Source organism: Ambystoma mexicanum, chromosome 3q (assembly GCF_040938575.1).
Source record: "Ambystoma mexicanum isolate Mex_15411 chromosome 3q, UKY_AmexF1_1, whole genome shotgun sequence".
NCBI lineage: Eukaryota > Metazoa > Chordata > Amphibia > Caudata > Ambystomatidae > Ambystoma > Ambystoma mexicanum.
In genome coordinates, this window is record NC_090926.1 from 745,077,613 (window position 1) to 745,093,553 (window position 15,941).

At 47.5% G+C, this 15,941-nt stretch overlaps 1 protein-coding gene across 7 annotated transcripts in view; it reads left to right on the forward strand.

The window, feature by feature from the left end:
- RNF157 (ring finger protein 157) overlaps positions 1–15,941 on the forward strand; it is a 1,722,220-nt gene that overhangs the window by 969,950 nt on the left and 736,329 nt on the right. For all 7 annotated transcript variants that reach the window (XR_011305109.1, XM_069654703.1, XM_069654704.1 and 4 more), the window contains one exon: positions 2,758–2,981. Coding sequence is in view for 6 of the 7 variants with exons in the window: in XM_069654703.1 (XP_069510804.1) it covers positions 2,758–2,981 (224 nt within the window). In the remaining variant the exon portion in view is untranslated. The remainder of the gene's footprint in view (positions 1–2,757; positions 2,982–15,941) is intronic.

Here is a 15,941-nt window from a genome sequence, read left to right on the forward strand (position 1 = left end):
TACTTTGGAAGTCTGGTGAGAGTTACGAGATTGGTAGGGTGCGCAAAGGAATCTGGACCTAAGTCTGGAATTTCTAAAGTGTAGCGCGAAGGTTGGTTAGGAATAGGTTTGGACGCAAAGTGCTCTAGCAGAGGGCTGGGGAGTTCAGGTAAGGATTGGTACCTTGTAGTGAGGAAGTCAGCGGAATGTTGGGAATGTATAGTGCGGCGAGGGGCGAGGCAGGCCTGCTGGTGGGTAGATTGTGGTTTAGAGGCATGTTGTGATCAGTGAGGCAGGCCATAAGCAGAGTGTTATGCTTAGGAGTCTTAGTGGTGGTAATAGAGCTGTGGAAGGTGTTGTGAAGGTCAAAAACGCAAGTCAGTACAAGTGATTTGTCCAGTAGGCCAAGGGTACAGCGAGCAGTGGGGTTCAACAACATAATGGTGTGTTATCGATGCAAGTCTAATGATTTGAGCACTAATAGCGCAGTCAAAGATGATAGGAGGCAATAAATGTGAATAAGAGTGAAGTAGAGACACCTAATAAGTTGTATTAGTAATGCTGCACACTAGCTCAGGGTATACGAGGGGGCAACCGTAGTTAGAAATTAAGGCATTTTATGGCAGTAGTGATAAACTTTGACTTAGTAATAACAAAGTAGAGTGACAGCAATGACACGGCACGTGAACTCAGTGACATTTGAGGGGAGGCAGCCAGAGGTATCAAGTGCGAGGCACGTTGGAGTACTGTGTCTCAATGGCAATAGTGTGAGTGGGCGCTATTACAAATGGCAGGTCACAGTAAGACGAACAAAGGCAGTAAAGGAGGCTAACGTAGGTCATGTTGCGATTCGAGGATTGACGAATACCGTATAAGTTAAGTTACAGACTCTAACGGGTGCCACCGACTAGGAAGTACAAAGCAAAATATTTGCTAAGCAGCATTGTGGACGACAATCGCATATCCGGTGCCGGGCACAGGATAAGCAGTGGCAATGTAAGTTACAATAATGGCATTGAAGGATGCAAACAGATTAGCAAGGAGGAATGAGTCACGGTAACATTCTAGTATCTGCTCATGACTTAACTGTGGACGTAGGTGACGGGCCTGACACGCCAGCAATCTGCAAGCTGGTAACAATGGTTACGAGTAGCTAAAGAGGTATATAAACTGACATAGGCAAAGCAAGCTGACAAGAATGATAACAAGGGCAGCACTGTTTGCAGGAGGCGTGGAGACAAGTCGTGCAGATGCTAATTGCAAATGTTATTGTTAGGAGTAACTGCACAGATGTTCAATTATAGAAAAGTCTCTTACCCGGCAGGTGGCAGGGTGTGGATTACACAGTTGGGAAGTAATTGTAGGACGGACAGAGTTCTTGGGCCTGGGGTCTGGCAGTTTTGGCTAGGCTCGGGACAGGAAATGAGCCTTCTTTCGTGGGCCTTCCTGAGGTGGGCCGGCTTCGCCTGCTGGTTGGTGATTGGTGCAGAAATGCGCTATAGCAGCCAATCTGTGCGCGAGGAGCCAGTCAACCAGGAAGTCAAGTGGAAGTCACAGCTTCACAGGGGAGAATGGCCATCTGTGTCAGTGGTCATCCTCATGTTGCATAATAACGGCGAGAGGCACAGGATACAATCCGCCGCAGGCGGTATTACAGTGGAGGTTGGAGCAAAGTTGCATCAGACTAGCATGCAACCTGTAACAATTAGGCACGTTGCGCCGCTTTGAGATGAGATTGCCGGGTTGAGCCATGGGCGCTTACCTCTTAATTAAGGAAGTGCTCAGTGGGCAACCGAACACTCTTATTTCTTGAACACTTCTTTTGCCTACATTGTTGACCCCCCACAGTTTTGTATTTAGAAGTAAGGATTGGTAATAGGTTGGTTAGTATTGGGCCTTTTATTTTGACAGTGACTCCACTAGGGTTGCAGTATTATTGTTTGATGGTCGTAGCTTGCTCCCATCTTTAGATTTAGGATTAGGTAGGCGTTAAAGCAACCTATTGAAGTTCAATAAACACCCTTGAACTGTGATCACTTGTGTCTGCCTTCACTGTTTGATACCATGCCTTCCTTACACGACCGAGTGGCAGATCAGAGGTTTCCTTTCTCAGTTTTCTGTCGGGAATGGAGCGAACTGTAGTGGCCATGTTTCGTCCGCAGCAGATATGAAAATCCCCTTGTGATTTTGCCGGAAAACAGGATTTTTCTGCAGGATGTTGGCAGCCGAGTCGGAGTGGAGGAGGCTCACATCCTCATCCGCTCGCTGCACAACAGCGCTTCAGGCGCTGCCTTGATCAACTTGCTATTAGCGTGTTAACTTCTCCCATGTTATTTGATGCTTATGATAATTTGTTTTTTGTATAGTGCTTTAATCTAAAACGCTTTACATTATTACCCATTTGAAATTGGTACGCATTTATCAACCTCTGAAGGATGAATGGCTGAGTTGGCCTTGCCGGGATTTGAACAGGCAACCTGCATATAAAACACAGATCACAGTAGCGAACATGTAACCCTCTGAGCCATCTTACCGGCTATACAATGTGCAATCTAGTCCTCGGAGGTCATCATAGCACTAGATATCTAGAGATACTATAAGTTTGATAATGCATTGAGAAAACTGCATAACTTTGCCAGCCTATTATACTAGGCATTGGGTGGGTAATCGGTTTGGGCATCATTTGTTTATTTTACATAGTTTATATGTCAACCTTCAAGAGTGTCTTTCTCTGCCTGATAAAAAACATTCCGTCTTTGATGTTCATCTATATTTTAGGCCTCTGAACATGTACCTCTAGGCTATGAGGTTGTTTCCTTGCTGGAAGCCCTGAATGGACCTCTCACACCTTCCCCCTCATCTGCTCCTCCACTTCGTGTGCCAGGGATGCTGCCCTCATATGGGAGCGATGGAGACCTTCCACCAATCAGGACACACTCCCCGCTGGATCGCCTGTCTGACTGCAGCAGCCAGGGCTTTAAACTCAAGAAGAGCCTTTCCAAGTAAGTGTTGATCGTCTCTTCTAACCGAGTCACAAATTGATGCAGCATATTCTTTTCCAGGAGAGCTTGAAGGAAAAGGCAATGTAAAGAATGATGAGTTTAGAGTAACACGGAAACAAATGTTTCTGTATGTGAAGAAGGTTCTTCCTGCTTTGAAAAGTTAAAGAGCCTCCATTTGTACAGATGCAGGGTAAGGTGGGCACATTCCCTGTCTAACAGAGCTAATATCTTTCCCACAAAGTTACTAGTGTGATGTGCTAGTAAAGGCTGTGGAGGAGGGGTTGTGCTTCCCTTCTTTTTAAGCTTATTTCACCTTCCTTTTTTATCCTCCGCTGGCTGCAACACATGTCCACGGTCATTGTGGTGAGGAAAAACTATGTTATGAGCTTACAATGAACTGCGTTACACGGGCACAAGTGATGGTGGTGGGTTGTACTCTCTGCAGTGAGGAGTCGGAAATGTGAGCTGGACAACTTTTAGATGATTTCTCAAACTCTGCCATTTTATTAAATTATAAGTTTCATCAAATGCATCACTATCCCTACCCTGTCGACGATTTCCCTGCCTATCAAAGTTAAAGGAAACACATGCACTTAAACATAAAATACACAAGAAAACATATGGTAATTCACAACAACCATCAACAATAGTATTTCCAATACGTTCAGTCTTTTTTGGTAACTCGGGTGAACTCCCCTTCCCCATGTTCCAAGTAAGATTCAATTAGAATGTTCAACAAAAGGAAACGAGGAAATCCGGGTTGTCAATAAAGTCTCAATTCAGTTCTTGGCTCCTTCAATGTGTCAAAAGAAAGTCCTGTCAACCAAAGTTCAACCAAAAGAAACGTTTTTCTTCTTCTTGCTTGAATAATAACTTTCCACTTCATCAAATAGCATCAATGTTAATTCAGGCTGAGATGCTTCACAACAATATATAAATGTCAAAGAAGAAACACAGTTTCGAGGGGATTGGGTCCTGCGACGTATTCCATATCTATGACATGTAATCACCAGAGCTGTGCTGTTTCGGAAAATCTTCAGCGTCTGCGTCCTGCGTCGATGATTTTGATACGCTGCCCTCGAGGACCTCCTCCGTCGGCCGACGTCACTGGATGTTATAAGTAGGACGCACGATGCCCGTAGCCTCAGTTCCATTTTTTCCGCGAACGTGTTCGCTTCGGAGATCTCGGCACGCTCGACTCTTTAAAGTTTTTGTTCTTTCTCGGTTCTTTGAACCTGTTCGTATTGTGAAGTATATTCTTCATGAAGATGTCTACCTCGTCTTCCACCCCGCGTCCGGGTTTTAAGAAGTGCGGGGACTGTGGGTCCAAGATGTCGATGACGGACTCGCACAACGCCTGCCTCTGGTGCCTCGGGGAGGCCCATGACACGGATGACTATGTCGACTGCCAGTCAATCACGTCCAAAGCCTTGCGGGAGCTCAAGAAGAAGTTGCCGGTAGGTAAGGTGTCCAAGCCACGGAAGTCGAGGTCTGCAGGGCTTTCGACGGACGATTCGAGGGGCGACTCTCTGCATCGTCGTTGGAAGTCCAGTGGGTCTCGGTCCCGGAGTCGGTTCCTCCACTCCTCTGCCTCTTCGAGGCACTCCCGGAAGCGCCGTCATCGGTCGCCTTCCCCGTCCTCATCCGAGGACTCCGCCCGTCGGCAGGTCGCTTCTCCCACCAAGCATGCGACGCCAGAGGAATGGGCTTCCTTCGGGAAGAAAATGTTAGCGATTCTCGAATCGCAGGGCACTGGTCCGTCCGCGCCTCCGAGTGGGGTCGGTCGTGATCGGTCGAGAGACACTGCTCGCACGCCTTCGGGCTCGGGTGGTCGGCACGATTCGCGGGAGAGGTCCCGCTCGGACAATGGGAATCGTTCTCGTCATGCCCGATCCAGGTCCCGGTCCTCGACACGCTCGAGACCGTGTGCACCTGTGGTGTCTTCGAGGAAGACGTTGACGCTGGTGGCGCCGAGGTCGTCAACTGACTCTTTCGAGGCCCCGCCTCCGAAGAAGTCATCAACGCCATCGGCGCCCAGGCTGTCGAGGGACATGCTCTGGGCTCTGGCCTCGAGGCCTGTGTCGACGCCATCAATGCTGTCGGCGCCGCGTTCGGTGTCAACGCCGATTCACTCAACGCCCTTGACGCCTTTCGAGGCTGTTTTGACGGGGTACCCCGGGGCTCGGTGGAACCCCCTAGAAAGGCTCTGGCCAAGGTCAAGCATGGGTTTGTTCCACATTCTGTGCCTTCTTACCGCCATCTTGAGTTTATTTCAGAGGTGGATGAGGGCTCTGATGATGGCATGGTTCCTTATACGGTGCCAGACGAGATTCTCTCGGGCCATAGCCAGATTGAGGACCTGCGGCAGTCCCTGCAAGATGCCAGTGGGCTGGACACCTCTCCGGAGGTGGAGTTTTGTAGGCCTGAGCCTGGCACTCATGCCGACTCCTCGTACCGGCGCCTTATGTCTAGGGTCACCGAGTACTTGGGATGGTCTGCTCCCCCAGGGGATTTTCTTCAGGATGACCCTTACGGATATTCTCGACCAAGGTCCACCAACTGACCCGGTACTGCCGTTCCATATGGCTCTACAGAATAGGAGGGTGGTGGCGGCTTCGACTGCTCCGGAGAGTCTCCCGGCAGTGGGCAAGTCTTTGCCGCGAAAATACTGCCTAGCCAGTAGCGACCCCTGCTACTTGACCAAGCACCCCACTCCGGAGAGTTTGGTGGTGCAGGCGGCTACAGCCCCGGAAAAAGCAGGCGTTATATCCTGCCATCCCTCCTGATAGGGACGACAAGCGTTTCGATGGCTGGGTGAAGGTGTTTTCTTCAGTGGGTATGGCGCTTCAGGCGGCCAACTCTGTATGTGCCTTGTCACGTTTCACGCACACTCTGTGGAACTGTTTCCTTAGCGGATGAACATATTCCCGAAGGGGACGAACGGGATGGTTTCCTTGCTATGGTTCAGGATGGCAAGGATGCCATGTGTGAGGCCGTTCAGTAGGGTTTGGACATGGCAGATTGCGTCAGCCGGTCCATGGCGGCGAGCACCGTGATACGCAGGTTTGCGTGGTTGCGGAAGTTGGGGTTTGCTCCTGATGTGCAGGCACGGCTCCTCAACATGCCCTTTGACGGGGAACATCTTTTTGGCAGCAAGGCTGACGAGATCCTTGAGAGGTTGCAGACCTCCAAAGCTGCAGCAAAGTCGTTGGCCGCTGCAGTTCGCCAACCTCCGCCTTTTCGTCCTAGGGGACAGTGATGGAGGGGAGGTTCCTTTCGTTATTACTCATCCTTTGGTAAAGCGAGAGGAGCTGCCAGTCGAAGGGGCCACCGTAGGAGTGCTGTTGCCTCTTTGCCCTCAGGCAATGCCGCAGCCGCTTCAGCTCAGTCATGAGGCCATGTCCCATGGTTCGCCGGTTGGGGGAAGGCTGGCGCAGTATCTTGCAGGTGGGTTCTGGAGATCATAACCCACGGCTACGGTCTTCCTTTCTGGCAGAGGCCTCAAGACAATCCACCGGGGAATCTCTCTTTGAAGAGTCTGGATCCGCTCCTTGCGCAGGAAATTCAATCCCTGCTGGAGAAAGGCGCCATAGAACTGGTGCCTGTAGCGGAGAGGAACATGGGATGGAGTTCCCCTTATTTTTTGATTTCCAAGAAAGACGGGGGTTTGAGACCCATCATCCATCATGGACTTGCGCGGTTTGAACAAACTCCTCAGGAAGGACAAGTTCAGGATGGTTACTCTCTCTCAAGTCCTCCAGGCCCTTCAACTTCAGGACTGTCTCTCGACCTCAAGGACGCTTATTTTCATGTGCCGATGCATCCAAAGCACAAGAAGTACCTGAGGTTCGCGGTTGGCGACTCGCACTTTCAGTTTCGGGTCCTGCCATTCGGATTGACCTCCGCCCCGAAGGTCTTCACCAAGCTCATGGTAGTGGTGGCAGCACACCTCAGGAAAGGGGAGATTCACGTCTACCCCTACCTGGACGATTGGTTGATCAGGGTGCGCTCTCCCTACAAGTCCTGGATCATCTGTCAGTCACCTGCCACTCACTCCACAAGCTGGGCTTCTCCCTCAACTTCAAGAAGTCCCATTTGACACCTACTCGGAGGCTCCAGTACATCGGAGCTGTGCTCGACACGTCCCTGGGGCATTGTTTTTCTCCCCAGGTGAGGGCTCATCACATTCAGCAGATGGTGCACAAGTTTTAGCTTGCCCAGAGTCTCCCAGCATTTGAGTTCTTGGGATTGCTCGGCCTCATGGCATCCTGCATTCTTCTGGTGCCAGAGGCCAGGTTGAGGATGAGAACTTTGCAATGGGCACTCAAGCTCCAGTGGTCTCAGTCTTCCGACAGGTTGCCGGACCCTGTTCAGGTGCCGTCCTCGGTCGCCCAGGACCTTCTGTGGTGGGCCGTCGAAGACAATCTGATGAAGGGGGCTCCATTTTGGCTACCCTGCCCAGAGGTGACGATCGTGACGGCCACATCCCTCACGGGATGGGGAGCTCATGCCAATGAGTCGAGTCAGTGGTTGTTGGTCTCTTTCGGAGTCCAGTCTGTTGGAGCTCAGGGACGTCAGGCTAGCCCTGAAGGCTTTTCTGCCGACTGTGCGAGGGAAGAATGTCCTGATCCTGACGAACAACACGGTGGCCATGCACTACCTCAACAAAAAGGGGGGGCAGGGTCACTTCCTCTGTGCAAGGGAGAAGATGCAGCTCTGGTTCTGTGCAATCCAGCAGGAAGTTTCGATCTCGGCAGTTCATCTGGCCGGAGACGAAAACGAGACGGTGGACGCTCTGAGCAGACAGAGCGCGATCTCTCACGAGTGGGAGCTGGCTCAGGAGATTCTCCTGGAGATCTTCGCCCTTTGGGGGACCCCTCAAGTGCATCTCTTCGCCTCCAGTGTCAACCGGAAGTGCAAGAGGTTCTGCTCATGGGAATTTCCTTCAAAAGGAGCCTTAGGAGACGCGTTTGTGGTGGAGTGGTCATTCCCACTGCTGTAGGGGTTTCCTCCAGTCCCCGTCATCCCGCAAGTACTGCAGAGGTTACGGAGGTTCGGTTCCTGGATGATCCTCATTGCTCCGGCGTGGGCCTGCAGGACGTGGTACCCGGACCTTCTCGACTTGTCCATCTGCCCTCCACGTCGTCTTCCCTACCGAGACGATCTGCTCTCACAGGAGGGGGGTCATGTTCTCCATCCAGAGGTCAGATCCCTCAACCTTCACGCTTGGTTTCTGAAAGGTTGAGGTATAAGGATTGGGACCTCACTGAAGACGTGATGGAGGTCTTGCTCTCGGCCAGACGGCCCGCAACAAAGTCCCTGTACCGTTGCCATTGGCGTAAGTTCTGCGACTGGTGCCGGGTTAAGAATGGGGATACTTTTGCTTGCGACGTTCCCATGGTTATGTCTTTTTTGCTTTCTTTGGCCCACAGGGGCTTGCAAGTGGGTACCATTAAAGGTTACCTGGCAGCGCTGTCCATATTTAAGCGCTCATCTGAAGAGTGTTCCTATTTTAAAATTCCTTTAATTTCTCAGTTTCTGAAAGGGCTCACTAATGTGTTCCCTCCGTCACCTTTCCAGGTGCCCGGTTGGGAATTGAACCTTGTTCTCGGGTTTCTGATGGGTGCTCCGTTTGGGCCTTTGCATTCATGCCCTTTGAGACTGTTAACTCTTAAAACTGTATTTTTGGTTGCGGTCACTTCCGCTCGCAGAGTGAGTGAGTTACAGGCACTTTCAGTTAAGCCACCCTTCACTGTGTTTCACAAGGACAGGGTTGTCCTTAGAGTTTGTCATTCCTTTCTTCCGAAGGTGGTGTCGGAATTTCATTTAGGCCAGAAGGTTGTTCTTCCGGCGTTGTATCCTCCTCCACATCCTGGTAAGGAAGAGGAGAGGCTCCATAGGCTTGATCCTAGGAGAGCGTTAAGCTTTTATATTTCACGCATGTCCAGGGTCAGAGTGGACGATCAACTCTTCATTGGTTACGCTGGAAAGCGTTTGCGACAAGCTGTGACGAAACAGACTTTGTCTCGCTGGATTATTTTGGCTATCTCCGAGTGTTAGCGCTTGGCGGATAAGGACCCACCGGTCGGCTTGCGGGCCCATTCTACCAGGGGTATGGCTGCCTCTACTGCCCTAGAGAGGGGTGTTCCTATTCATAACATCTGTGATGCAGCCACCTGGGCTTCGGTACATACTTTTGTACGTCACTACTCCCTCGATTCCATCCGTGGGCAGGATCTGGCCTTTGGCAAGGTGGTCCTTTACTCCGCAATTTGATTGGGTATTCTAAATTCTTTTTTCTAAATTCTTTTCCCACCTCCTTGCATTGGTACTGCTTTGGGAGTCTGTCATAGATATGGAATACGTCGGGGGACCCAATCCCCTCGAAGAACAAGTTACTCTCTTACCTGGTAACGTTCTTTCGATGGGATGGTCCTACGACGTATTCCATATCGCTTCCTCCCTGCCTTCCCCGCTACAGAATTTCTTATGCGATTGCAGCTTATGTTTCCGCAAGGCTTTGTGTGTCAGACTGGCAGAAGACTGGTGCCACACGTTCTGGGGAAAAAACTACAACTGAGGCTGCGGGCGTCGTGCGTCCTACTTATAACATCCAGTGACGTCGCCCGTCAGAGGAGGTCCTCGAGGGCAGCGTATCGACGTCATCGACGCAGAAGATTTTCCGAAGCAGCACAGCTGTGGTGATTACATGTCAGATATGGAATACGTCGTCGGACCATCCCATCGAAAGAACGTTACCAGGTAAGAGTAACTTGTTCTCCTTGTTGGTCTCAAATAGACACAACTTCTGAGAAGTGTATTGAAACAACGCTTCTGATTAACACTTAAGTCTTTCTTCATAGTATTATGAATCACAGCTTATATCTTTGTCAGAATTACTTCACAGCACTTCTACTTTCACCTGAACAACTCTCATATCAGGTTAACATTTGCAAGGTTTCACCATGCAGGTCTACTCGTCTGCCACATAGTGTTTCCACATCCAATTCTGAAGTTTCAAATCCACTGACAACCAAAAGCACTACCACAGCTTCAGTACTTTGTATCTTTGTGACTTTGAACAACTTTTTAGATAAGACAGGATTTACTTTAGCGCACTACAACACCTTCAAGTAAGCAAGGTTCTCGTCTTCTGAACATTCCCTTTCCAGAAGGGCAGCCTCACCACTCTTGTCTGTTTGCAACAACAACCAGAAAAATGCCCTCAGATGTAATTCTTTCTCCTATTGGCTTTGGCAATGTAAGTTGTATCAGCTTTTAGCGAATAATCACAAGCAGCCAACTTCCCTTGACCCAACCTTGCCTTTGCCTCTTTGTATCCTGCCAACCAGAGTAGTTTACTCATAAACCTTGTTGTCAGTCTCTTTTGGCTTTAGGCAATGCTTTAACACTCTTGGCTTGGGCAATGCTGGTTTCCCGTTTGGCTTATGTAATGTTATGTCCATAACTCGTAGAGTTAATGTTCAGTCACTTACCTTTCGTATTATATTGTTTTGAACTGCTTTATAATTGATTCAGAGATTACCCTTCATCGTTTTTAGGCAAGCATAACCATTCTTTTATCTGTTTTTAGCTCGTTTAATATTCAATTAAAGTGCTTCACTTCATTTTTCTCTTATGCAAGTGAGAGGAATAATGTTCGCTTATAAGCAAGTGCTACTTTTCAGGCTTCCCATTGTCTGACAATCAATGGTCAGTTTTACATTGCTTTTACTTATACATAAGTGATTTTATTTGGATACAGTTGCCTGCCATTGTTCGCACAAGAGATCAGAACGCTCTGTAAAACTCACCGGCTTCTGTCTTGCTCCCTTCACATGCTGCAGGACTTGTACGGTTTGTGTTGGACCCTCACCCTTCCTCGTTGAAGGCATCTTCGGGCCACAAACATGGAGCTCCTTTCGCTCCTGAGACCCTCTGCTTCACAACATCTTCCAGCCAAGGTCTCCTGCAGGCTACCTGTTTCACAATCTCTGCAATTCGGCTAATATGGGGAAAAGCAGTCTTCCTTCACGCCGTCCGCTGCTCCACCTCTGCACTTCAGATTTAGGGGGAACAGGACCCTCTCAGAACAGGCAGCTGTCAAAGTCCTGGTATCCCTTCTATCCACGCTCTTCTGCCTGGGTTGCTAACACTGTGTTCTGCTTCTGCTGCTGCTACTGTTGCGACCCTTCCAGTCCAGTCTCCATCTACGGCCTGTAGCTGAGGGGGCCTTTTAAGCCTCTCTGCTTCCCACAGGTGTAGGTCATTAAGCTTAACAAGCTGGTCACTACTGCAATGTTGCTCTTCAGCCCTCTTCCTCGTCCCAGTACTACTTCGAGTATGGGATTTGTAGACCCAATCAACAAAATTAAGTTTTCTTGTCAACTTCCCATTTTTAAATGTAGCTTTATTTCCCTTAAAAGCATTTAAGGAATACTTGCAAGAATTCACTTATAAAGAGGAAGGCAGTTTGTTTTAACCAATATTTATAGATTCTCTTTCACTATACCTCTGGGAGTGAGGGGGATTTTTAACCTTAGAAGTCTCAAATGGTCTTTCTGTCCTTGGTTTTTAAAAAAATGTTACACCAGTTTTGCCTGCACCCACATGCTTAAAATGTGGTTCAGGTACATCATAATGACAATAGGCCATTACATGTCTAGGTATATTTGAAAGGTTCTTCCCTTTCAAGGATGAATACTGTGTCTCACCCCACAGGATCTCCTCACCACCCTGGGCCTTGTCTCCTCCCAGCTGATCCTCTCACAGTACACCACGCCCAAGGTCTGTATCAGGAAACGTATGCTTTTCCAAACGGTTCATCACACTGCCTTGCACAGATTTTAGTGAACAGTTAAGTAACATCACTTACTTTTCGATTATCACCTTTTTGCCTATGCTGAACACAATCTACCATCTAAAGTGCACACACCAGTCCTTGTTTACACAAAATAATTAATGCTAACCACATCACCTGGGGTTTATGTACACTAAATGGTCATTGTGTGGGTTATTTATCCCCAGCACAAAGGAGTAAGCTCATCCTATATAGATTATATTTGGGCATCTAGCTGGTTATTTACACAATGCACACTTTTTTTTGTGTTGCACCAACAATACAGAGCGCTCATTACCCACTCAAGGATATTTTAGAGCGTAATCTTATGCTGCCAGATACTCTAACGACGCCTGGTTTTTTCAGTCTCCTCTAAGGGAAATAGAATTAAGTGGAATTCAAAGAACACTGTGTGTTTCAATTAGACTATCATGCATTATATTAACACGCATGATGACTGAGTGGTGGTCTTCCTTCAATACTACAATCTTCCACAGGTTCATAAGTGAGGAAAAACCTCTTGTTTCTACAGCGACGGACCTACATCATAATACATCATATTCTTTGCTTTGATGATTGTAGATCGGAAATGGAATCCTCTGTCGCAATATCATGCGACTAAAACGTGCCAGTCTGCCTAACCAAATTTTCCTCCTGAACACTAAAGCCTTAAGACAACAGTATAAAAATTGACTTGAAAGACACTACTCCCAATGCTCAATAGAGATAGCCAAGTAATTGTAAAATCTGTCAACTAAATGAACTAAAGATTTTTGTTATTAACAAATGACACACACACACGTTGACTCGGCTCAACTAAACCCTATTAATTAATCCTCGAGGGTACAGCATTTGTGGAAGTTTTATGGCGATTCTCACACCAATGACAACAGTTTCAATGACCTATTTCCACCAGACCCTGGACATTACAATAAAGTATTATTAGATCCAACAACTCTAGAGCAGCAGAACTTGACGGAGTACCCAATGCCGTCATAAGGAGTTAATACGAGGCCTGGGTGGAAACTCTTCTCCACACGTTTAGTTCCATAGTGGATACTCACACTTTTCTTCTGACTTGAAGCACACAGTGTGCCCATCTTTAAAAAGTGTGACAAATCGAGGTTATTCATCCCTTCTCCCCATCCCCAAAACTCCCGTGAGGCTAGGGAAGTGAGCACCCTTCTGCAACACCCTCCCTAGGGGTCGGTCAACGCGAGCGGTACCTCACCGGGAAAAACTCCCCCTTTCGGGACAAGGCCCTCTGTTCCTGTGTGGAACTCCCTAAGCATATATGGGACTATACGATATACAGAACACTATTGAAGCCATAGATTGGGCAAGATCCAAAACTGAAAGACTTCTGCAGATAAGAAAGAAGATCTATCTTTAAGGAGAGTACTCTGTATAACTGAGACAAGTAGGATGATGATGATGATGATGATGATGGAGGAGGATTCGCCGCGATGCAGCGACGTCCAGAGGGGGAGTGGAGAGAATAAGCAGGGGAAGCCCCCTGACACTGTGATACCTGTGAGAGCTGGAGCTGAGGAGAGCCGCAGAGCCCATGACTTTCAGATGTGGCATGAGTGCGAGAACAAGACACTGGAGGCCCAGCGTCTACATGCAGTGAGGTGAGAGGGAGATGGGAATTTGAATCCCGGTGGTGGCGTGACCATGTAGACTTTGTGGTGGACAGTGCGCCCGTCCAATAACGCCGAAATCAGTATGCCAAAGAGGCAGCAAGACGTCAGTTTAGCCACAGCCGTACCTGGTCCTAGGGAGAGAGAGGAGCAGGAAGCCATTGGAGTTAACAAGAATGAGAACCAAAGCAAACCCAAGCAACTGCAGGCCCCGGCGATGTTCCCCTGGAGAGTCCGAGGTAACTGGGAGAACCGGGAGGCCATCAGGGAATCGTTCTAAAGTAAGAGAATCTTGTCCCTGTAAAATTGACGAGACATTGCAGTTGAAGTCAACAAAGTGGAACTGTATTCATGAACGAGAAATGTTCACAAATAAATATGACAGAGCACTACAACAGAGGCACAGATACCCAGGGAAGAGGGGATAATACCTCATAAACTAAGACGTAAAGAGTGCAGAGTATCAGGAGGAGACTTGTATGATTCACATATAAACCTGAAAGAGAGAGATTAATACCACTCAGGCATGAAAGACCCTGGGAAGAGGGTAAAGCCCCCTATAAGTCAAGAGATAGAGTGGAGAATATCACATAGGGACGTAAGTAAATTCGAAAGTGACTTGTATAAATAAGTTACTCGGAGTTAATACAATACAAGAAAAGGGGGGAACCCTAAACCCCAAGACAGCATATTCCAGAGAAGCAGTTATTTTGCCAAGCTCAAAAGAGGATAGTAATCTGAACAGTGTGAAGAGACCAAAAGGCTGTATTGGAAACATATCCCTTAAGAGGGAGGAAGTCCCAAAGACACAGTGAAAGAGTGGCAAGAACTGATACAGAAAGTGACAAGAGACTATTCAAATGTAGCCTACTAACACAGAGTCCTGAAAAGGAGAGACATTGCCATAACCTAATCCGCTAGGTGTGAGGCATCCTCCTGATCTTAGTTAAGTTTATTAGAATAGTGGTAGGGTCAGCTAGAACTAGTTTTGGATGGCGGACTGATTGATTTGAGACTTTGACGACTGACGAATACCTTTAGTTATTTATATAGGCAGAGAACACCTGTATAGCAATAGGGAAAGGCAGGCCTTTAATAAATAACTAGTGGAAATGTCATCAATGTCCGTGTCGTCCTGACCGGCGACAGAGGGGAAACAGAATGTTGCCCCAAAATTACCTTATCAGATGCCAACTGTACAGAAATTCTCTTGACATATTTGTGGCCACCGTAAATCTTCCTGCAGCTTTCGACTTGGTGAACCGATCGTCTTTCAAACAAATTGGATTTCTAGGGCTTGCCCAGTGGTTTGCTAAATATAATAATTCATCTGCATTCCAATACGACTATAAAAATCTGATTGCATCAGTCAGTGTCCTGTATTGATACCAACTCACCGAGGACTAAGGCATGGTTGCATTCTGGCTCCCTGTCTTTTTAAACTTTACATTGCTGATTTAGACTAAGCTTTACTATTCGTGGCTACTTTCCTCCTAAAATAGTGTCTCTGCGAGTTCAATGGCTAGCATATGCTGATGACATTCTTGTGCTTGATTACACCCTATTTGTATTCAAAAAGACATTACCCTTACCCCCAGAAGTAGTAGATTGACACTTAAAGGACATTCTTTACGGGTTTTTATTAAAATAATAAAGAAAATACCTATATTTCCCTATATTTCCCTATTGCCCTAGTGTTATCTGTGCCTATATAAATAACTAAAGGTGCTAGTCAGTCGTCAGGGCATCCAAAATAAAGATGTCCACAATCCAAAACTAATTCTAACTGACCCTACCAGTGTTTTAATTAACTTAAATTATCCTCTCTGGGTATTTTCATATGGCAATGTCTTGGTTCATCAAACGTTCTCTTCATTAAGAGATCTTCAAATAGACTCTTGCCACCTTCTGGACAAGTTCCTATAATTCTTTTACAATGCACTTGGGTTTGGGTTCCTCTCTTGAGGACAGTTATTCCCCAGTTCCTTTTATCACTCTACCTTGTACTTTGATCCAAGCTTGTATTCTTTGCTGCTTCTTGTAGCCCAGCCCTTTGCAAGTTGATTGTTTGGCTGATTATGTGTTTCAAAGCACTTCAAGGAGGGAGGGAACATGGAAAAATACAATCACATTCTTAAAGGTCCTTGAAACAAATTAGAATGTGAAAAATAGAATTATCATAATCAGCCTGCCCACATTTCTGATAGTGCAGGAACAGTTAGGGGGCAAAAAGGGAAGGGAAGGAGGAGACAAACAGTAACATTACTATTCCTGACGACATTTGTTGTAGTGCATGAATTGCAGGAGGCGGGGGAGAGGAGAGGGAGAGGAGGAGAGAAAACAAACAGGAGACTAGCATAGAAGGTCGGATGACGATTCAGAGTAGTCAAGGGGGGAGTGGGAGGAGAGGACAAGGAGGGAGAGGGGGGACAGACGAGCTACATCATAGGACAACTGATGGGAGTAAGTGTTATGAGT